Consider the following 22,999-nt stretch of genomic DNA (forward strand, 5'->3'; position numbering starts at 1 on the left):
CCCACACTGCAGGGTCCCCACACATGCCCATCCTCTCATCCCACTCCCTTGGCAACCTCCCCCTCTCTGCTGCTCCCAGACACCTCAGCTCTGACACAAGATCAGGGCTCAGGGCAGGCATGTCATCCGTGGGAACAGAAGGGCCAGAGTGCCAACAATGTGGCCTGGTGTGGTCTCAACTCATGCTGTGAGCAGAGCTCCACCCCTGGTCAGCGTGTGTGGTCTAGTGGGGAACATACTGAGAAAGTGAGGCCCCCTGTACCTCCTAAGGGAGCCAGAAGTCACCCCATGGGGTAGCAAGCACCTGCTCAGGTGTACAGGATGTAGTGCCCCCTGCCCCAGGGACTCACGGTCTGGCAGCGACCACTGCCTATGCCCCCCCCCCCCCCCCACACACACCCGGCGGGAAAAGCAGCAGCCATTGCTGGACCACAAGATCTTTCAAGCACAACATGGTGTGATTCTTGAAAGTTTTTTATTTAAACACAGAAAGTCTAAGACATACCACTTAATTAGATGCTAAGGCTTTAAAAACAAAATCTCGCAACCTTTCCATTTAAAAACAAACAAAAACAGGTGGCAAGAAACACGTAACCCAGGCCAAGCACAGGCCTGGGTGAAGGTGAGAGGCGTCAGGGCACACGGCGCAGGCTGGCTTTCCAGTAACACACCTGCGCTCTGTACCGCCTTCCTGTCGCCCACCGAAGCATAAATCGGAGCCCAGGTCTCAGGACAGCAGCGAGGCCTGGACCTCCGTCTGCCTCGCCGTGGGCGGGCCGAGTGGGGACCAGCGTGCAGGGGAGGTGGCCAGCACCACCTCTTACCTTGCCCATTGGGCCAGTTCACAGGGTGGTTTCCATTATGAAAAAAGCAAGATTGCATGATGGCAAGAGGCGCAACTTTCAACCCTAGAACTAGACAGCCACATCCAGCTTCCTTTGGTCGGCACTGGGATGCCACCGGACACTGCTCTGAACAACCCCACTGGCCACACTGCATGTCACACTCGGGCCCTCCCCAGACAGCTAGAATGCCAAGGAAACCAAGAGAAGCCAGCCTGTCTGCTTGTACAGAGGGACTGAAGAAAAGTGTCCACAAGCAATTTTTCCCAGGATGCCCGTGATAGCTGTGACACACGTCATCAGAGCACCCAAGCATGTGGGACGAAGGCCACGTCCCCACTGAGACCCTGTGGGCCCCAGGCCTGGGAGGAGCTGTGTCCCAGGGGCCACACCAGACAGCCACGGCAGCAAGAGGCCATCCAGTCTTCTTTGGTCCACACTCCGGCCTGGGGTTTGACAGCCTGCAAGGGGCAGACAGGAAGCCCCAAGAAGGCACAGTTCACAGCTGAGTCACTAGCAGGGCCCTGACCTCCAGTAACAGTCACCGTAAAAACCATTCACTTCAGCCAGGCAGAAAGGCGGGGTTTGGAGCCATGCCCTGGTCTCGTGGATTCACTTGGCGCCACTGGACTCACAGAGGTTGGGGAGGGCTGGGGGGAAAGGTATTCATTTGCCTGTGCTTTTAATATGCATTCTTAAAGCCAGTACTGAGTGCAGGGGGAGAGCCCAGTCTCTCCTGGCTTACTCCCAGGACAGGTCCCCGCTGCTTGGGCCATCACCACTGCCTCTCACACAGCAGGAAGCTGGAGCCAGGAGGTGAACTGAGGCCTTGGACAGCAGACACAGGTGTTTTCAGTCCCAGGGAAGTGGCCACTCTGGCTCCTGCTAACCTTCAACAATGTACATGAAGCTTTGCTTCGTGTGGCATCTTGGCATGTGATGAACTGTCCTGGCTCAGGGGTCAGATGCAGCTACGATCTGGTAGCCTGTACCCTGAGGCTCAACCAAGTGATTTGGCAGCTGACAGGGAAACGCGGGTTCAAAGCCGTGGACAGGGCCAAGCCACTGCCTGCTGTAGCACTGTCAGCAGAAACGTTAGTAACCCGTCGACCCTAAGGAAGGGAAACTCAGCAACACACTTTAGAAAATTGGATCCATTCTCAAATACGTCCCCGTGGGTTGAGAGGCCAGTAGAGCCCCATGGCAGCCGGCGGCGCCCCTAAGGCCACCCTGCGTTCCCCTTAGAAGCTGCAGGAAGCCCCACTCTGTAGTGTGTCTTATTTAATACCATTATAACCACAACAGTGCATACTTTAATATTTAATCATGAACCCTTAACACTTTTAACCGAATTAACCTGTCACACTCGCGAGTAGTCTGACCCACATGCTATGACATTAGCATCCTCCGTGGCTGTTTGGGAGAAGCCGGGAGATGTCACCCTCAGCCAGGGCTGCCTGCACACTTCTAATAACTTCTGACATGGGGAAATAATTGGGAGTTTGGTGCCTCTAAGAGCAGAGATGGAGTGCCTGACATCTGTGGGCTGGACAGCGGAGGGTTCCAGCAAGAATATCAGCATAACAAGCTCTCCACTTCTTATCTGGAATAACAGGAACAAATTCACCCCAGGCAGGGAAGACGTACCCTTGTGCGGGTATCAGCCTCCCCGCTATGCCATGTGTCCTGGCTGCAGCCGGAACCCACCAGACCAGGCTCACGCGGAGAGGCTGCCGGAAGACTACTGCTGCCACCCGGCTTATCACAGCCGGTCGCCGTGCGTGCTGACCCTGGGCACTGCTGCCACCCGGCCTATCACGGCCCGTCGCCGTGCGTGCCGACCCTGGGCACTGCTGCCACCCGGCCTATCACGGCCCGTCGCCGTGCGTGCCGACCCTGGGCACTGCTGCCACCCGGCCTATCACGGCCCGTCGCCGTGCGTGCCAACCCTGGGCACTGCTGCCACCCGGCTTATCACGGCCCGTCGCCGTGTGCCGACCCTGGGCACTGCTGCCACCCAGCTTATCATGGCCCGTCGCCGTGCGTGCTGACCCTGGGCACTGCTGCCATCCAGCCTATCACGGCCCATCGCCGTGCGTGCTGACCCTGGGCACTGCTGCCACCCAGCCTATCACAGCCTGCAAAGCCACATCGCTACCATCCCAGCATTCTCACTTCCGACTGAGCGATTCGTTGAGAGGGATGTCTGACATTCATCTTAGAAGTCCAGGAAGAGCCCTGGGCCCCTGTGCCAGGGCCGAGGGGAGAGCAGTACGCAGCACGCTGGCTTGTGGGCCCTCCACTGAGCTGCCCTGCTTTCTCCATGAGTCATCAGACTCCGGCTGTGGCTAGAAAACCCAACGTCCAGAAATATGAACGCCAGGAAAACTGAAAGTTTTAAATTTAATACTAAAAAAGGAAAAATTTTCTCCTCTATGTACAAGTGTCTCACCCAGGGTACCACAGTTCAGTGGGAGGCAGGCTGGGATGTGGGCAGACTCGAGTACTTGACATCCGTATGTGCAGGAAGCAGTGGGCCAGGCAATCTGACGATGGAATTAACACGTCACAGCCGTTTAACTTCAAACTGCCCCTGACCACGGACACACCGGACCAACTAGAGTCTTGGCTGCAACTGTGCAAAAATAAGAATTTCTAGAAAATGTTCCCCACGGGCATAAAGCACAGGAGGCGAGAGTTGCTCGTCAGAGCAGGACGGCAGCCTGCACGCTGCCACTTCAATGTTCGCTGGCACATGGTGCTCACACGCTCTCTAGAGCTGCAACACAGGTCCAGGCTCAGCAAGACCCTTCCACACTCTCCAGCAGGGATTATTCTGTGCCTAGAAATAACAGGCCATTCGTTTTGTTCCAAGTGCTTCAGTCAAGACACCGGAAGCCTCGTGTGCCCCACGGCCCGGAGCTGAGGGCTGAGGGCTGAGGGCTGAGGCTCAGCCCTGCATGGCCAGTGCCCTCTGCATGCAGTCGCTGTGGACAACGGCTGTGAGCCCCGGGGAGGGAGCGCGTGCGCAGAAACGAGCTTCCGGCGACCCCGTCCGTTGAGCGGAGCCCTGTCTGCGGCAGGACCAGGCAGCCCCGGGTGGAGGGCGTCTTCTACGGCACCCGCAGAGTGTGGGCGCTCAGAAGACAGGTGAGTCACAGAAGGGGCAGGGGCTCTGCAGCAGCCTCTTGATCCAATCAGGATCTGCAGGGGAAGACAGGAGTATGTTACACCAGCAGCTGGGACGGGCAGGGGCTTTATTCCCACCATTCCACAGGAGGGGACCTCAGTGCACGGTTCCCAATACAAATGTAATAACACATAAAGAAGGGTACTGAATAAACATTTCATAAAACTATGTTATGTAAGGAAAGGCCTGAGGTGGCCGAGGCACAGCGTCTCATGTCACTGCTGGAGAGGTCAGCAGCCCGCCCACATTCCATACAGGACCAAGGGTTCAAGTCTCAGCGGCTCCGCTTCCCATCCGGCTCCCTGCCAGTGCTCGGGGCGGATGGGAAGATGGCCTGAAGGAGCAGCACGCTCCTGGCTCCGCCCTGGCTCCTGCAACCATCCGGGCAAGTGAACCAGTGGATAGACTTGTCACTCTGTCTCTCAAAGAAGCAAAACCTTAAAAAAAAAAAAAAAGACTAGCTGCATCAGAGATTACTAAACGCCCTCTAATTTTTTAGAATTGCTCTGACTGGGAGGGAGAACAATGCGGCAGCCCTGGGTCAATCCCTGCCCCTGCCTCAGGGATGGAGCCACGCTTGGGCGCCACCCTCCCAAAGCTGCCAAGGGACACCTCTAAGTCAAGGTCAGTGTCATTCCAATCAAGTTTCAATCCTTCCCAGATTTCCTGCCCACCGTCAATTCTTAATTGCACAGGGCTCAACTGAGTGGGCGGAGCTCACGGAACAAGGAGGGCTACGGCCTGATCAGTTCTGAGGTGGGTGATGGGAACTTGGGATTTCTTAGATTCTCTTTAATTCTGTGTCTAATTCTAGTCTAATAGGACACATGCTGACAACACCACAGCGAATCAGCGGTCTAAAAACAAAAATCAGCAATATTATTGTTTTATTGAGAACTGAAAACTCCCTCAGATATATGGCTGTTTGTCTCTCAGGCAGCCATCGGACACGCGTGGGGTGTCAGCTCGCTGACGGCCTGCCTGCAGCTAAGATCTCCTTGCCAGTCTGTCATTTCCTGAGATGCACACAACCGACTAGAAGCAGCCCACACAGCTAGCTGAAGACAGACACCAGGCACGAGCCCCAGGCTGCCCTCGCACACGCCATCGGCGGGGTTTTCAGTCAGGCCTCTTCAAGCTGACCATCCAGGAACGAGTCACATGTCTGCAGTGACAGACCATGGACACAGTGTGGCCCTTACCATGTCAGAGTCCCACGACTACGGGCAACTCACACCGCAAAGGTAACTGGGCGGACCCACAGGCATTGGGACAGCCTGCCCACTGCTCCACCCATGCCCAGGCCGGGAGGGCATTCACCTTCTGGAGCTGGGTGCCGGGCAATGCTGTCATGAAGCAAACACCGTCGGTAGATCAGACTCTGGCAGGACTGGTAGGTTAGGAAGCACCTGCAAGGAAAGCAGACAGTGAGGGGCAGAGGCCTGTGTCTACCCACACGGGACAGCAGCAAGGAGAGCAGAGACAGTGAGGGGGCAGAGGCCTGTGTCCACCCACACGGGACAGCAGCAAGGAGAGCAGAGACAGTGAGGGGCAGAGGCCTGTGTCCACCCACACGGGACAGCGGCAAGGAGAGCAGACAGTGAGGGGCAGAGGCCTGTGTCTACCCACGCGGGACAGCAGCAAGGAGAGCAGACAGTGAGGGGGCAGAGGCCTGTGTCTACCCACGCAGGACAGCAGCAAGGAGAGCAGAGACAGTGAGGGGCAGAGGCCTGTGTCTACCCACGCGGGACAGCAGCAAGGAGAGCAGACAGTGAGGGGGCAGAGGCCTGTGTCTACCCATGCAGGACAGCGGCAAGGAGAGCAGAGACAGTGAGGGGCAGAGGCCTGTGTCTACCCACACGGGACAGCAGCAAGGAGAGCAGAGACAGTGAGGGGCAGAGGCCTGTGTCTACCCACGCAGGACAGCGGCAAGGAGAGCAGAGACAGTGAGGGGCAGAGGCCTGTGTCTACCCACACGGGACAGCAGCAAGGAGAGCAGAGACAGTGAGGGGCAGAGGCCTGTGTCTACCCGCGCGGGAGAGCGGCAAGGTGGGGCAGTGTACAGGGGCACATCACCACGTGGCCATGCCAGGGGCAGCAGGACGCGCGCTGACACCCAGGCAGCAGGGCCCCGCACGGAGCTCCTGGCCCGAGGCTGGCCCCGCCATGGCGAGCTTTCAGGGCATGGAGCAGCAGGGACCGACCGGTCTCTCGAACTCTGCCTTGCGTTAACTAAGTGGAGTAGCAACAGTGTCTTGGCACTAATGTAGGACTATGTCCACTGGCACGAGGGAGCGGCCGTGTTGTCCAAATGGCGTCCGTGGGAGCTAGCCCGTCTTCTGAAGCGTCTCACACACAGCACAACTCCGTTTCTGTGAGCAGCAAGGCTTTGCGCCTAGTGCCGAGCGTCGTGTTACTCCAGAAAGAGCTCTGCTGGAAACCCAGCCTGTCCTCAGGGAAGGGAAGGACAACTCGGAGCGACAACAAGCCGGCCGAGCACCGGGAGGAAGGGGCTCCGAGCTCAAGGCGGCCCGCGAGGAGGCCGCGTGGACGCTGGGCAAGCGGCCTGGACGGAGATGCACACCTCCTGTGCCTGAGCAGAGCTGGGCCGCTGCACCTGGAAGGCGGTGAGGAGGCCACAGAGAGGAGTGTGTCAGAGGACAAGCAGAAATGGTGCAGGCTGTGCCCAGGCTGTGCCCAGGCTGTGCAGGGCAGCTGCACCGGCCGCCAAGAGGCTCTGGTGTGGCCTCCTCAGGCACAGGCGGCTACTGCATTTGGAACACAAGAGTCACAGGATCTTTTTTTTTTTTTTTTTAAAGATTTAATTTACTTTTATTGGAAAGGCAGATTTAGAGAAAAGGACAGGAAGAAAGATCTTCCATCCACTAGTTTACTCTCCAAGCAGCCTCACAGCCAGAACTGAGCTGATTCAGAGCTAAGGGCCAGGAGCTTCTTCCGGGTCTCCCACGCAGATGCATGGTCCAAGGCTTTGGGTCATCCTCCACTTCTTTCCCAGGCCATAGCAGGGAGCTGGGTGGCAAGTGGGGCAGTGGGATATGAACCAGCACCTGTACAGGATCCCAATGGATGCAAGGCTAGGGCTTTAGTCACTAGGTTACTGTGCCAGGCCCAGTGACATAGTTTCAACAAGAACACAGTCCTGCCAAGTACAGACTTGAGGGGGCAGGCAGGAAGAACAGCTGAACAGAACCCAGGCAAGGGCTGCAGTGCGAGTTGGATTCCAATCTGAAATGCTGTCGGATGTTGACGCCTGGCCTTGGTGGGAGAGGTACAGGCCAAAGCTCTGCACTGAAGTCACCAGTGTACCAGTGACACACCAGCACTCAGCACCAGGGACAGCTGGACAGACCCAGAGAAAGCCAAGGACAAGGAGGCAAGGGCCAGTGAAAATAAGGCGGCCCCGAGCCCTGGAGGGCAGGTGCCACAGGGCTTCCAGAGGGCAGGTGCCACAGGACTTCCCGGAGCAGGCGGACCAACCTGGCTTGAGTCCTGGCTGTTCTACATTGGATCCAGTGCCCCGCTGATTGCCTGGGAGGGTGGCAGGGGATGGCCCAAGCACTTGGGCCCCTGCCCCCACACGGGGGACCTAGAAGAAGCTGCTAGCTCCTGGGAAATGCTTTCTAGCTGCTGACACTGCTCAGAAGCCAGCACTGAGCCAGTCGGGCTCCGGGCAGCGCTTACCGCAGCCAGATGTGGCCATTGGAGCAGACGGCCTGCTTGCGATCTGTGAACGGCAAGATCTCCTTGCACAGGCTGCAGTGCTCAGGGAAGGTCTGCTTGTTCATCTTCTTGGAGATGTGTCCGATCAGGACCTGGGAAGAAAGAGCAGGTGACAGGGTCCATGTGAGTGCAACCAAGCGCACTAGCAGGAAAGGACAGACGGAACCACACAGTGCTGTGCAGGAGGCAGACGGCCGCCTGCCAGCTGGCTGACCACAGCAGCCCACTCCGTGACCCGGGTGACCGGATGGAGGGCCTCTTGAGAACCCTCACCTTTTTAGCTGCCCATGTTCACTGCTTTTGAAATGAACTTCACCTGAACAACACTGTATCTTCAGCTTTATAAGAAAGATAATCTCTATAGGCAAAGATACTATATGGGATGCTACCAAGTTTGTCAAGCTATTACAAACTCAACAGGCGCCTTCTGTCCGATGGCAGAAGATCCAGCTCCAGTCCAGTCCGGCAGGCCACTCCCAAGAGCGCTGACCGTTGAAGGGCCTGGGACCCAGCATGGGAGCACAAGGCAGGAAAGACGGGATGGCGGAGGGTCTAGGCCTTGTCCCTGCTTGCATTATCTTTTGCTCTGCTTGATTAAGATTACCTTTAAAAATAAAAGTCTGGGGCCTGGCGGCACTCTGGCCTAGTGGCTAAAGTCCTCGCCTTGAAAGCCCCGGGATCCCATATGGACGCCGGTTCTAATCCTGGCAGCTCCACTTCCCATCCAGCTCCCTGCTTGTGGCCTGGGAAAGCAGCTGAGGACGGCCCAATGCATTGGGACACTGCACCCGCGTGGGATACCCGGAAGAGGTTCCAGGTTCCCGGCTTCGGATCGGCACGCATCGGCCCGTTGCGGCTCACTTGGGGAGTGAACCATCGGATGGAAGATCTTCCTCTCTGTCTCTCCTCCTCTGTGTATATCTGGCTGTAATAAAATGAATAAATCTTAAAAAAAAAATTTAAAAAATAAAAAAATAAAAGTCTGGACCCGGCGGCACTGTGGCCTAGCGGCTAAAGTCCTCGCCTTGAAAGCGCCGGGATCCCAGATGGGCGCCGGTTCTAATCCCGGCAGCTCCACTTCCCATCCAGCTCCCTGCTTGTGGCCTGGGAAAGCAGTCGAGGACGGTCCGAACCTTTGGGACCCTGCGCCCGCGTGGGAGACCCGGAGGAGATTCCTGGTTCCTGGCTTCGGATCGGCACAGCACCAGCCGTTGCACTCACTTGGGGAGTGAATCATCGGACAGAGGATCTTCCTCTCTGTCTCTCCTCCTCTCTGTATATCCGACTTTGTAATAAAAATAAATAAATCTTTAAAAAAAAAAAAAGTCTGAAAAAACACAAGTCTACTTCATGAATTTGTTGAAAAAAAAACTTCACTGGTCACTTTACTGGGAAGCACCAAAACCCTTTCTTGGGAGCAGCAGGTGTCCTTCAAGTTTTAAATCCATGCATACTTAACTTCCTGTGGGAGAAGCCACAAGACTTGGTTTAATTCACTAAAGTCCATTACTCAAGTTATGAGGGGTATCTTAGTTGTCAGAAGTTGATAAACCAGTTATATCATTTCTACATAGAATTTGCAAGTTCCAATTCCCTTAAACTTTCAGTATTTTTGGTTTTTTAGCCTTAAAAATTCTAAATTCGGGCTCCGGAGAGGTGGCCTAGCGGCTAAAGTCCTCACCTTGAATGTGCCAGGATCCCATACGGGTGCTGGTTCTAATCCTGGCAGCCCCGCTTCCCATCCAGCTCCCTGCTTATGACCTGGGAAAGCAGTCTAAGACAGCCCAAAGCCTTGGGACCCTGCACCCATGAGGGAGACCAGAGGAGGATCCTGGCTCCGGGCTTCGGATCGGCGCAGCACCGGCTGTTGTGGTCACTTGGGGAGTGAATCATTAGATGGAAAATCTTCCTCTCTGTCTCCTCTTCTCTGTATATCTGATTTTGCAATAAAAATAAATAAATAAAAAAAATTTCTAAATTCAGGATGTGGTGCCAAGGTGTAGTAGGCTAAAGCTTCTGCTTACACAGCCAGCATCGCTCTCATATGGCCGCCGGCTCAGGCCCCGCTCCTGCACTCACGACCCAGCTCCCTGTTAATGCCTAGGAAAGCAGCAGAGGATGGTCCAAATGCTTGGGCCTCTGCACCCAAACGGGAGACCCAGAAGCTCCTGGCTGCTGAACCCAGCTCTGGTCACTGTGGCCATTTAGGGGGAGGGAACCAACGGATGGAAGACCTTTGTCTCTCCAACTCTCTTTGTAATTCTGCCTTTCAAATAAAAAGGTTTTTTTTTTTTTTTTTGTAAAAAAAAAAAAAAAAACAGAACAAACAAATAAAACCTCTAATCCAGGGCTGCCACTGTGGTATAGCATGTTACGCTACCATTTGCAATGCTAGCACGCCATGAGCAGCTGACAGCCCAGCTGCTCCACTTCCAATCCGCCCCTGCTGAGGACCTGCTAAGGCCCTGCCACCACGCAGGAGGCTTCGACGGAACTTCTGGCTTTCACCAACCGGTCCAGCTGTCATGACCGCGGAGGGAGTGAAGCAGTGGACGGAAGCACACGCATGCGCTCTCTCACTGCCTCTCCTCTCCCCAGTCCTCCACTCCCTAACTACCTTTCAGACACAGCAGCCTTCTCAGAACAGACTCGGGATTCCTTACAGCAGGACAGCCCCCTAGCAGCCCCTTTCTGGACCACAGAGTGCCCACTCACACTGTTTCCAGCCGGGACACTCTCAGCTCCCAGAAGGCAGGACTGCCTGTTTGTTCTCACCAGCCTTGCCCATGCTAGTCCGGCTGGGCAGCCTCGTTCCCAACTGCCAAGGGGTGATGCTAAGGGCAAAATACTGGTTCTTAAGAGGACAGATTCTTCATCTTCTACGTCTAAAGCACAGACGTACAAATAGTACATATAATGACACTATTAACATTTTATAATCTGGCAATCAGGACAAACATTTCTAAGAATGTTCTAGGGAAGTGACAGTGGATACAAGCTTAAGACATACACTACCTGACCACACTGGACAGCACCCCAGGAACAGTCTAACTACTGCTGACCCCACACCCTACGTAATGTTTTACACACATTGCTGGATTTTTAAACAGGAGATGCACTGTCCTTAACCCACCATCAGCTGCTGTGGCAGGCCTTGGGCGCCCTGGGTGGCTGGTCTTGGGCGCCCCGGGTGGCAGGCCTTGGGCGCCCCGGGTGGCAGGCCTTGGGCGCCCCGGGTGGCTGGTCTTGGGCGCCCCGGGTGGCAGGCCTTGGGCCGGGTGGCTGGTCTTGGGCGCCCCGGGTGGCAGGCCTTGGGCGCCCCGGGTGGCAGGCCTTAGGCACCCCGGGTGGCTGGTCTTGGGCGCCCCGGGTGGCTGGTCTTGGGCGCCCTGGGTGGCTGGTCTTGGGCGCCCTGGGTGCAGCCCTCCCATTCTTTGACCTGGCTGGCTGGAGCCACGAAGCCATGTTAGACGCAGCTCCCCACGCCGTGACACAGCACGTTAACCCTCCACCTGGGACACCAGCATCCCAGTGGGTGCCAGTTTGAGTCTCAGCCCCTCCACTTCCCATCCAGCTTCCAGCATGTGGGCTGGGAAAGCAGCAGATAGCTCAAGTCCTGGGGCCCTGCACTCATCTGGGAGACCTGAAGAAGCTCTAGGCCCCTGGCTTTGGACTGACCACACTCCAGCTGTTGCAGCCATTTGGGAGGAGAGCTCACGGACTGGAAACTCTGTCTCTCCTTCTCTCCATAATCTTGCCTTTCAGATAAAAAAACAATTCTTAAATTCCATACACACAAAACTAACTTTCACTATTTTCTGTAATGCTTTTTGTTAATATCTTACTGACTTAAAAAAAAAAGATTTATTAATTTTTATTGGAAAGGCAGATTTACAGAGAGGAGAAACAAAGATTTGTCCGCTGGTTCATGCCCCAAGTGGCCTCAACGGCCGCAACTGAGCTGGTCTAAAGCCAGGAGCTTCCTCCAGGTCTCCCACATGGGTGCAGGGTCCCAGCGCTCTAGGCCGTCCTTCACTGCTTTCCCAGGCCACCAGCAGGGAGCTGGATGGGAAGCAGGGTTGCAGGGATTAGAACTGCTGCCCATATGGAATCCCAGTACGTGCAAGGCTACCATACCTGGCCCATATCCGATTGATTTTTTTTTTTTTTAAAGATTTTATTATTATTGGAAAGCCGGATATACAGAGAGGAGGAGAGACAGAGAGGAAGATCTTCCATCCGATGTTTCACTCCCCAAGTGAGCCGCAATGGGCTGGTGCTGTGCCGATCCGATGCCAGGAACCAGGAACCTCTTCCGGGTCCCCCACGCGGGCGCAGGGTCCCAAAGGTTCGGGCCATCCTCGACTGCTTTCCCAGGCCACAAGCAGAGAGCTGGATGGGAAGTGGAGCTGCCGGGATTTGAACCGGTGCCCATCTGGGATCCCGGCGCTTTCAAGGCGAGGACTTTAGCCGCTAGGCCACAGTGCCGCCGGGCCCCCGATTGATTCTTAAAACAACCTTAATGAGGTCCCAGAATGCTGGAAACCAGAACATCTTCAAGATTTTTTAGAATACTGGAAACAGTTTTTAACCTTTAAAGCAGTTACCTGAACAATACATTCTAACAATTCTTAAGATCCCTGCAAATATCCTACAAAAAAACGTAGCAAGCGATCTGTGAATGACTTACCATTCATTTGGGATAAGAACATCCCCCACCTTAAAGAAGACTCTAGGCAGAGACAGCATGGTGAATTCTCTGAATACAGGAGACTTACAGGACTGATATTTTAGCATGGAGTGTGCTTCCTGGAACACACGCTGCCCAGGACTTTGGCGGCTGATGGTTGTGGAGAATGAGTCCCTGATCAAGAAGTCTGTGTGATATCAGAATTCAGAATAACATACAGTGCACCTGTCAGGGCACAGCCAGTATGCGGCCCGTGCTGTGGGGTGGCCAGTCCAGCTGCCTCCTGCAATGCTGTATCCCATGCGAATGCAGGTTTGAGTCCCGGCTGCTCCACTTCCCATCCAGCTCCCTGCTGATGCCCCTGGGAGAGCAGTGGAAGATGGCCCTGCTCCCATGTGGGAGACACAGCTGGAGTGCCAAGCTCCTGATGCAGCCTAGCTCAGGTGTGGCTGTGCAGCCATGTGGGGAGTGACCGGGCAGAGGGAAGTCAATCTCTGACACTCTGTCTTTCAAGTAAATAAATAAAGCTTAAAACGAAAACAAGTACAATGTGTGGGACTCCCAGTCCTGGAGCCCGGACGTCGTCAGAAAGCTCGGATTCTGTGGAGTTCCCTTTGGGATTCCTACAACTTAAGAGACTGCACATCTCTGTAAAAATGAGACATGAGCAGGACCAGCATGGTGCAGTGGGCTAAACTGCATCTTGCAACACAGGCATCCCATCTCAGGGTACCAGGTGAGTCCCAGGTACTCCACTCCCTCTCTAGCTCCCTGCCAATGAGCCCGGGAAGACAGCAGCACAAAGCTCTAGTGTTCAGGCTGCTGCCCACCCGGGAGCAGAGAGAATCCCAGGTCTTGGCTCTCAGCCTGCCTTGGTTCTAGCTGCAGCACCCATCTGGGGAATAAACCAGTGGACAGGAGATCCACTGCTCCTTCTCTTCCCAACCCCTGCCCTCTCTGTCCTTCTGAGTTTCAAACAACATACCCCCTCCTAACCTACCTGTGACCAGGAAGGGCAGGGAGGCTGACTGTGACTGCCATGCCCACGCAGCCTCCCCGGGCTCACCCACAGCCCAGGAATCTCACCTAGGCACGTCAAGGTCACATCGAGGAGGACTTGATGTGGCTCCTGAGAGCTATGCGTGTGCCCTCTGCAATCCTCCCTGTGTCCTCTTTACTCCCGGCACCTACACCTATCAACTGCCTAAAAGAACACCCGAGTCCAAGTTTCATTTAGCAACTCGGGGAGGTCACTGCCCGCCCAGCCTCGGGGCCCCGCCCAGCCTCGGGGCCCCGCCCAGCCTCGGGGCCCCGCCCAGCCTCGGGGCCCCGCCCAGCCTCGGGCCCCGCCCAGCCTCAGGGCCCCGCCCGGCCACACCTACCCGGGCCGTCCTGTCATCGCACTCCTCGGCGGACATGAGGAAGTTGCAGAGGCCCCGCGTGGGGATGCTGGTGTTCTCCGTGATCCAGGTGTGCAGGTACACCTCCCCCAGCACCCGCTTCATGTGCTCCCGGGTCAGGTGCATCTCCACAGCTTCGATTTTCCCTTGGATTTCCAGAAGTTTCTCTTCCATGGGCTCACGGCCTCCGACCTCCCCAGCGGGGAGGAGCGCGTCCTCGGCAGCCTCCTCGGCGTCACCTTCTCGGCTTCGCTCCTGCAGGCCCAGCCTGAGCGCCTGCTTGGAAGAAGCGCCTTCTTCCTGCTGCTCCTCCTCGGCAGGGGAGTCAACCAGCAGGATTTTTGAGTCCTCGTGGGCGGGTTTCCATAACGCTTCCGAGGGTGTTTTCTGCATTGACTGATACAAGATCCTCAGGAGGAAAAGCTTGAAGCGCCAGAAGTAGGTGACCCCACTGCTCTCAATCTTTTTTTCTAAAGCCTCCTGCAGGAACTGAGGGATATGCTTGTCTTTTAAGATCTTCCAGCGCACAAGGTCAATTAAATCCACCTGCTTGAAGAGATTTTGAACCGAAGATTCCAGGAGTTGAGCCGCTGCCTCTTCGAAGGTCTTGAGAGCGACGAACTGGACCTGGTAGTTTCTGTTCACAGGATGGAGCCCGTTGACCATGCCCTCCGTCGTAATGATGGCCAGGTACGCGCCGCAGGGGCTCACCGCGATCCCGTGTGTCCTCACCGAGCCGAACACGTCGGAGAGCTTGATGAGCTGGTGTTCGAACTTCAACGCCACGTCCGTGAAGATGGGGATCAGCTGGCGCACCTTCCCGTCGCTTGAGCAGGTGTACACGGTCCCGTTCTGTCTGTCCGCCGCCATGGACACGATGGGCAGCGAGTGCAGGCCTGTGACGTGTGAGTTGTGCACATTCAGACCCGCCTTGGAGATGAGCAGCAGACACCAGAACACATAGGAGCCCCTGGCGGCCACGACCAGGCTGCAGCTACACTTCTGGTAGGGGTGGTAGAGCGGCACACACTTGATGCTGTGCACAGGCAGCTGGTCCGTCTCCTTCCACAAGACCACGGGCTGCCTTAACGTGAAGTAGCCTTTGACTGCTTTCAGGTTGACAGGCAGGATTTTCACAGGTCCAAAAGCACTTCCCACGATAAGGCCACTCATTTTGCGATTATTGTGCTCATATTCCCACCAAAACAAAACGCTGGGAGAGCTGATGCCGGACTCGATGGTGTTGCACGACGAGATGGACTCCTTCCCCACAAAGGGCAGCTGGAACTGCCACACGGCGATGTTGCCGTTTTCCAAGAGCACGGCCAGGAGCACACTGCCCACGTCTCGGCACTCGTTGTTGTGCTTGACCTGCTGGGTGGTGCAGATGCCCGACCACTCCATCCTCACCGGAGTCTGCATGCTGTGTCTCCTCTGGAACTCGGCAAAATCGCCCAGGCTCCCGTGGGCAGGGTCGTTCTTGGAGAGCCGGTAGCTGGTCTCATAGAGTCGCTCTCCGTAAATCTCTGTCAGGTCGGCCAGCTGCGCCCACTGGAGTCTGTTGAGGTTAGCCTGGATGGTCAGGCGATTGTCCATGGTCAGTGCTGCCAAGAGGCACCTGCCATTGGCATCGCAGCCCATGGGGGACCAGCTAGTGTATTTGAAGCCTCGCATGGGCGGCAGAGCCTTGCCCTCAGGGTTGAACACTCTGTCCAGCATGAAGGTCTGACTGACAGTGGGATCTTTAGAGGTGGCAAACTGCTCCTTGCACTCAGCAACCTCTGCTTTTGGACCCACCTGGAAGTAAGGAACAAAAAGCTTTAGACGCGTGTCTCCATGAGCTGATCCAGGCCACACATGCAAACACCATCACTTCCGTTCACTTTGGCACGACATTCGTTTTACAGACCAAGCATTCAGCCCAGAAGACGCCATTTCCGTAGCAGGGTCAGAACAAATGTTGTCACTGCTCACATTCTGGCTCCCATCCTCTCAGAACTGACTGAAGCAACAGGGATGAAGCCTGAAGAGTCAATACAGCCCTTATTGTTGTTATTGTTGTTTAAACAGATCTTCTAAATGTGTTTTACTGGAAAGGCAGCATCACAGAGAGAAGGAAAGACAGAGATGTACCTGCTGTTCACTTCCCAGATGGCTATGCCGGTCGGAGCTGAGCCAGTTCGAAGCGAGGACCCAGGGCGTTCTCCCAGGTCTCCCAGATGGGAGCAGGGGCTCAAGGACTTGGGCCATCCTCCACTGCTTTCCCCAGGTCGTTATCACGGAGCTGGAACCAGCGCGCCTGTACAGGATGCCTTTGTTGCAGGTGGAGGATTAACCTCTTACGCCTTGGCACCAGCCTTTATTCACCAAACAATCAAGGTGTGAAAAGACACGAACTTGGGCCTGGCACTGTGCTGCGGCGGGCTAAGCCCCCTGTGAGGCCCACATCCCAGACCAGGATCTGCTTGAGCCCCTGCTGCTTTGCTGCCGTTCCAGCTCCCTGTTAACATGCCTGGGAAGGCAGAAGACGGTTCCTGCCACCCACACGGGAGACTGGACAGATGCCAGGCCCCGGCTTCGCCACGGCTCAGCTCCGCCCATTACAACTATTTGGGGATGGAAGACCAATCTCTGTCTCTTCTTGTCGCTGTCTTCCAAATAAATAAATGAATCATCTGATAAAATGTGTGAAAATAAGCATCTATATACATCTTTCATACCATCTGATTTTTATAATACCTTGTTAACAATAGATTCAGCTTTTATAATCTGCATTTTTCATTCACAAACTATGCTAAGACCCAACCTGAACGGCCACATTTACTGTTTCCACAGCACAGCGTCCACTGCCATCAAATGACCCCGCCTGCAGTTCCTGGACGTTCCCAGCTCCACTCTCCCCACCCCATCAGCTCTCAGGCTCCCCAGTCTCCTGAGATGATCCTCACTTCCACTCATCCCCCCCGCCTTCCGGTTCATAGTAATTATATACGGGGGGAGGGGCGGTTTCACAATGGTGAGCTCTCCAGGAAGATTTTAAAGGAACATTAAAGACGGAGAAGATCAGTGGCCAACAGAAAGTGTTCCAGAACTCTGAAAAAAATAGCCAGGAAGGTGACAGCCACAAAGCGCAGAGGCCAGTCCAGAAGACGGCCCCTGGTACGCTGGAAGCAGGAAGCACTTGATCCACTGCCTCTAGAGAAACGATCAAAGACAGAGAAAAATGCATCTCTCGTCCTTTCTAGTGTCAATCTCCTTGTTCAAAGAGGCTGGTCCTCAGAACCAAAGGGCAGACCGTGATGAGAAGGGGGCACGAGCCTCAGACACCCACAGGGACGCGCGTCGCTTTCAACAAGCTGAACTTCCCAGGCACACAGATGAAGTCAGGAGACCTTACCTCATAACCCCCACGTCCTACACCAAGCCTGCACAATCAGGATGTGCCAGAAAAAAAGACACCCCTACTAACTAGATACAGTTACACCTAGTTGAGAATAAAATTCCTCCATGTGTGAACAACGAATAGCTTGGGAGACAGCAGGGATAACTAGAGACCAGCAAGGCCATTCATCCAATCTGATCCCACCCCTGGATGAGACCATGAGCAAGCATATAAAACGAATGGTAGACAGGAAGGGGCCCACCAAGCCAGCCAACTGTCCCCAAAGTGACCGGCAGGCTGCTAAGGACCAACTGTCCCTTGAACAAGCGTTCCTTGGTCAAGTCCTGGCCGTGACTGCTCCAGCAAGTCTCAGGAGTGCACCGGGTGCTGTGGCCAGCGAACCTCAGCAGGGACTCCCCGACCAGAAGCAACCAAACTTTTCTTTTGTCTCACAATAGCATCTTCCGCATTTCCATTCCAAAGGCTCCTCTAGAAACAGTATTAGGGAACACAGCTTGACTTTAGGAAGCTTTAATTAGGGCAGGTGAAGAGCTGCTGGAGGTGAAGGGCAGGACACAGGTCTGCGCTCTGGTGTCGGCCTTCAGTCCTCATTTCCACAAGACAGTAACAATACATGCCATTGCTAGGAAGTGGAGGACACTCGGAATCTTTGCTATTGAGGGAGACAGAGCCAGCTGAAGCTCCTTTAAAAGACCCGGGAGCAGTTGATATGGCGAGGAATGGAGAGGAAACCTCCTGGTTTGCAGGTTTATATAAAGGACCTGCTGGAGGAACAAACTGTGTATTGGGGGACTGTCTCTCGCTGTTGAAATGTAAACGGCTCAAGCCCCCCCTCCGTGGATGCCTACCTGACAGCCTTCTTTTAAAAGTCTGATCCTGTTAATAAACTTTGGCTATTGACCATCGGTCAGTAGTCCACGCGTGTTACAAGTTCCCTGCACCAGTTCACCGCTGCTGGAGAGCGAACAAGGGAGGTCAAGGAAAAACATGCAAAGTGTTAACAAGTGCTCCAAAAAAACTTTAGCTACACTCTTCAAGACACTTTTTACTTAAATGAAAGGTGCGGAGAGAGAGCGAGACTAAGCGAGACCTCAGCAGTTTCATTCTAGGTTCGCTCTCCAGAAGCCCTGTTAACAGCCGGGCTGGTGCAGGCTGACCCAGGGGACCAGCAACTCGGACACCCCTCTTGCGCATAGGAGGGACCCAAGGGCTTGAGCCTGTTGCCTGAGGATGTGCATCAGCAGGGAGCTCAAGGTGGAGGTGGGCCTGAGAGGAAAGCCACACCTGCACACCGAGTCTCGCATTGGGTATTAATGCAACTTCACACAAGTCTCCGATACAAACTTGCCCACCAGATGAGGAGTGTACACTAGGGAAAGACTAAGCTCATGGCCTGTGCCACCAAGGCAGCCACACAGGGTGACATGCGGGCAGCTCGGGCGTCCCTCCGTCCCACTCACGGTAGGGAGCAGGCCTTCTTGGTGTGGCGATTTGTAATACAACAACGGGTCTGAGTTAGCCTGTGGGCACAGAACTGGTTAACACAGCAAGCTGCATGAGGATCACACCTCTCCCAGTCCAGCTCCCAGGCCTCTGCCCACTGACACTGCTAACTGCTAAGTACTTTGTACAAGTGCAGACTCATGACAAGCTTTTAGACAACAAGTTCTTCAGGGCCAAGAATAGGATTCCAAAAGTAGATGGAAGTTTCTTGCCACAGCAGATGAAGTTAGTAACTTCCTAAGGCTTTGGACGGTTGGCACATAACACAACTAGGCACACAAACACACGTAGAATTTATCAGTACACAACAACATGATTCAGTATAGTCCAATGGGAAAGAAAAAAATTGTAGCCTTTCTTTGTTTCCTCACCAAATCTTTGCTTTCATTTATTTCACAGGCAGTGAGAGAGGCAGGCAGGCAGAGATCTCCATTCACTGGCTCCGCAGGCTGAGTGCTGGCAGCAGTCAGGGCTTGATCAAGGCCAAACCAGGAGCCCGGAGCTCAGTCTAAGTATCCCATGTGGCCAAGCCACTCCTCACCTGTCATGCTAGGCATCCCATGTGGGTGGCAGGGTCCATGTGGCTGAGTCGTCCCTCATGGCCCAAGCCGCCCGTTGCCTCTCACGGTGGGCACTCACAGGAAGCCTGAACAGGAAGTGGCACTGGGACTCAAACCCAGTGACCTCACTGAGGGCTGTGTGTCCTGCACAGCCCCTAACTGACCACCGCATCCAGTGCCAGCCCTGCGCTTCTAGTCACTGTCTTTTGCTTTTCAGATTTTCATCATTCATCTTTATTTTACACAAGCTCCATGCCCAGGACAGAAACCTTCATGTAGCTGATAACTAACACGTAAACTTAGGATTCCTGAGACAGACTCACACTCAAAATGACAGAATCAGCACCCAGGCTTCCAAGGGGGTCCAACACTTAGCCTTCTGGGGGGGTGCACACACCGAAGTGTGAGCCAGGATGCAGACTGTCGCTTGTGTGGTTGCAGTCCTGAGCGGACACATGCCCGCCCTCTGTTCATAGGCACAGCTGTCAGAGTGTCAACACAGACTCCAGGAGTTCACCGGCACACCGATTTATTCCACGGACCTCTCACCAACAGCTGCAGGGACACCGCAACACCAGCTCCCTGGGCAGCCCTGGTTTCCGACAGGACTGCTGACAGGAGACTCACATGGCACACATCCACACGGACGACACCCCTCATTTAACATGTAGGCCACTTACCTGTTATTAGAAGGCCACTTGTTACTAAATAATTGTAAAATGAGTTGGTATTTCATCAGAACACTAGGCTACTACCACACTGTTGATCCTTGAATGTAGTATCTTTAGCTTGAGCATGTATTATTACTATCATTAACTTAAACACTTATCTAAGCCAGAAATTATGTATCTAAATGAAATAATAAATAATGTATAAACAATAACAAAGAATGTATCTAAATTATGTATCTAATCCTCCCAAAGCATAGATAGGCAGCTTTATCTCCCTCTCATAGATACTTTGATCTTGTTATCTTGTATCAAAGCCCAATCTTTCTCTTTAAAAAATTCATTTTTATTGGAAAGGCAGATCTACAGAGAGAAGGAGACAGAGAGAAAGATCTTCCATCTGCTGGTTCACTCCCCAAGTGGGCACAATGGCCTAGAGCTGAGTCGATCTGAAGCCAGGAGTAACGAGCTTCCTCTGGGTCTCCCACACCGGTCAGGGTCCCAAGGCTTTGGAGCAACCTCTACTGCTTTCCCAGGCTACAGGCAGGGAGCTGGATGGGAAGTGGAGCAGCCAAGACTGGAACCGGAGCCCAATTGGGATGCTGGCATCACAGGCAGACAATCATCCTCGTACCATGTACCACGGCAGCAGTCGCCAAAGCCCCGTCTCTTACCCCTGCCTGTGCTGATTCCATCAATCACCTGCTGGCCTCTGGTCCACAGACACCCACTCCTGGTCCCCAGGTGTTCACGAGTGATGTCCAACAGTACTGCAGGGCTTGCTAGATGGAAACCAGCTTCGGGAATGGAGCTCCCAAGTTCACAGCTGGCCTCAGCCCACCGTCCCTGACTCTCCAGAAAACTCAGAGCTCACCTGTTGCAGCACCATGACCTACCCATGCAGCGGCAAACTCTGTTCACAACTTCTGCCTGCACATGTGCCCCAGGTGCCACATTCCTGCTCCTAGGAGGATCACTCTCTCCCCACCCCCAACAAACCAGACAGGGCCTGTGCAGCGGATGGCAGACAACTTGCCCAGCAAGGAGCCCCTCCCCCTGCTGTCTCCTTTACTTTCTCTTGCCTGGCCAACCTCTCCCATTACTGACACACACACCCCCTCCTCCAGGTGCCACCAGCATGCTGGGAAACAGGAAGTTCCATGCACCCCTGCCTGTCTCCATCACGCAACACTGGTTTGTTCATTTACTTGAGCCAAGCTGCCCACACTCTCTCCAGAGGATCACAGAGGGTCCCACGAGATCCTGAGGTATGCCGTGTGCCTCTGGGTGGGCACTGGGCACGGTGGACAGGACACCTTCGGCCAGTATGGGAACGGTGGATCCCAGTCCCACCTGAGCTTCTCAGCCCAGCTTCCCGCGATGCTGCGTCTTGTCACGCACAGCAGGTCGCACTTAGTGCAGACGGCTGCTTCCAGGCTGGCCCAAGCCCAGCAGGTGCAGCCTTCCAAGGAGTGAACCAGTAGCTGGGAGAACTCCCTCCATCCCGACCACTGCTACTTTCTGCCTTGCAGACGAACACACACTCCAGATGCCACATCTGTAACAGGCACTGGGCGTGCCATAACATCACGGGGGCTTGCTTCACCAGTGGCTGACACTGGACAAGGTCTGACCAAAGTACAGAAAAATCACTGCTCGGAACTAAGCCCATTCTCCACATATGGATTCGCACTCATACAGGGCTTACGATGTCCTGGCACGCCGTGCCTCTTTACTCGGGACTCACCAAGGAACCCGTCCTATACTGCTTAACGCGCGAGCACAGGTGAGCACCCGCGTCTGTGGGGAAGCCGCGGCAAGCCTCACAGAGCAACAGGGCTTCTGGTTTTAAAAAGGAAATATTTGCGTGCGAAAGACGGTGGGGATGGAAGCACGGTCCACTTGAGGAAGCCCCAAGTCACCAAAGTAACCGTGGGTCATCTATGCAGCAGAAAGCACTGAACCGACGCCGACGCTTCTTCGGGCTTTAAGACCTGTTTCCGGGGCGAAAGCTTCCACTCTACCTCCCCCCACCCCGAGACTTTGTAGCTGGTGAAGACGAGGAGTAGGAGCCACGGCATCCAGTCTTCCTCCAGCGGTCCGCCCAAGGTGCCAAGCAGGGGCATTCTCGACCAAGCCGCCAAGAACCAGCCAAAGAGACACCGTAAACAAAGCGAGCCGGCCCCAGACAAAGAGAGCGAGGGACAGCGGGGCAGGTCCGGGGCTGGGGCCCCAGGAGGCAGCGACCGAGCGCAACGGGCACCCCGGCCTGCGCACCTGGGGGAGTGCGGGATCCGGGAATCCCAGACGCGCGCGCTCTTTTTTGAAAAGTGCGCAGAACCCCCCGAGCCGTTTCCTAAGCCGGAGAAAGCCGGGTGGGGGGAGGGAAGGGGCACGGGCTGGGGTTCCCGCCGGGACGGGGAGGGCAGCAGGAGGAGGCCCCGGGGCTGGGGGGCTCACCTTGAGCAGACAGCTGCTGAGGGGTGCAGGCACCGAGGTGCGGTGGATCACCAGGTCCTGGCCCGGGTTGTGCACGTCGCAGATGAGCTCCAGCACGGCGATGCTGCGGGCGGTGGACACCGACACGCGGTGGTCCTCGGACCAGGCCAGCGGCTCCAGGCCGCTCACCGCGTACTGCAGCTTCACGGCCGGTTCCCGCCGAGTCACCAGGAGCCGGAACGCAGCGCTGGGCCCCGGGGCCGCCGGCTCCTTCCCGCCCGCCTCGCCCTCCTCCCCCGCGGGCGGCACGGGCCCGTCCCCCGCTGGCCGGGCCTGCTCGGCCGTGCTCATCTTCCCGCAGGGGCCGAGCTGGGAGCCGCGGCGCGCCGAGCCCCGCGCCCGCCGTCCCGCGCGCCGCCGCCGCCGCCCCCGCCCCCGCCCCCGGCGCCCTCCGAGGCGGGCTTTCTCCCGCAGGCCCCGAGCGCCGCCGAGCCAGGAAGGACCCCGCCGTTGCCAGGCGACGCAGCCCGGCTAGGTGGCCACGGAGCTGCCTGTGTACAGAT

The 22,999-nt window shown here is 55.5% G+C and overlaps 1 protein-coding gene across 1 annotated transcript; it reads right to left on the bottom strand.

Moving 5' to 3' along the window:
* Positions 1-3,891: 3,891 nt before the first annotated feature.
* On the bottom strand, positions 3,892-22,861 carry GTF3C4 (general transcription factor IIIC subunit 4). Its single transcript, XM_004593466.2, has 5 exons — positions 22,458-22,861; positions 13,846-15,660; positions 7,735-7,865; positions 5,353-5,441; positions 3,892-4,046 (listed from the first exon to the last, which is right to left on the bottom strand). The coding sequence occupies exons 1-5, from the start codon at positions 22,785-22,787 to the stop codon at positions 3,982-3,984; spliced, it is 2,430 nt and encodes an 809-aa protein (XP_004593523.2). The 5' UTR covers positions 22,788-22,861; the 3' UTR covers positions 3,892-3,981.
* Between the last annotated feature and the right edge of the window lie 138 nt (positions 22,862-22,999).

Source organism: Ochotona princeps, chromosome 14 (assembly GCF_030435755.1).
Source record: "Ochotona princeps isolate mOchPri1 chromosome 14, mOchPri1.hap1, whole genome shotgun sequence".
Taxonomy (NCBI): Eukaryota; Metazoa; Chordata; class Mammalia; order Lagomorpha; family Ochotonidae; genus Ochotona; species Ochotona princeps.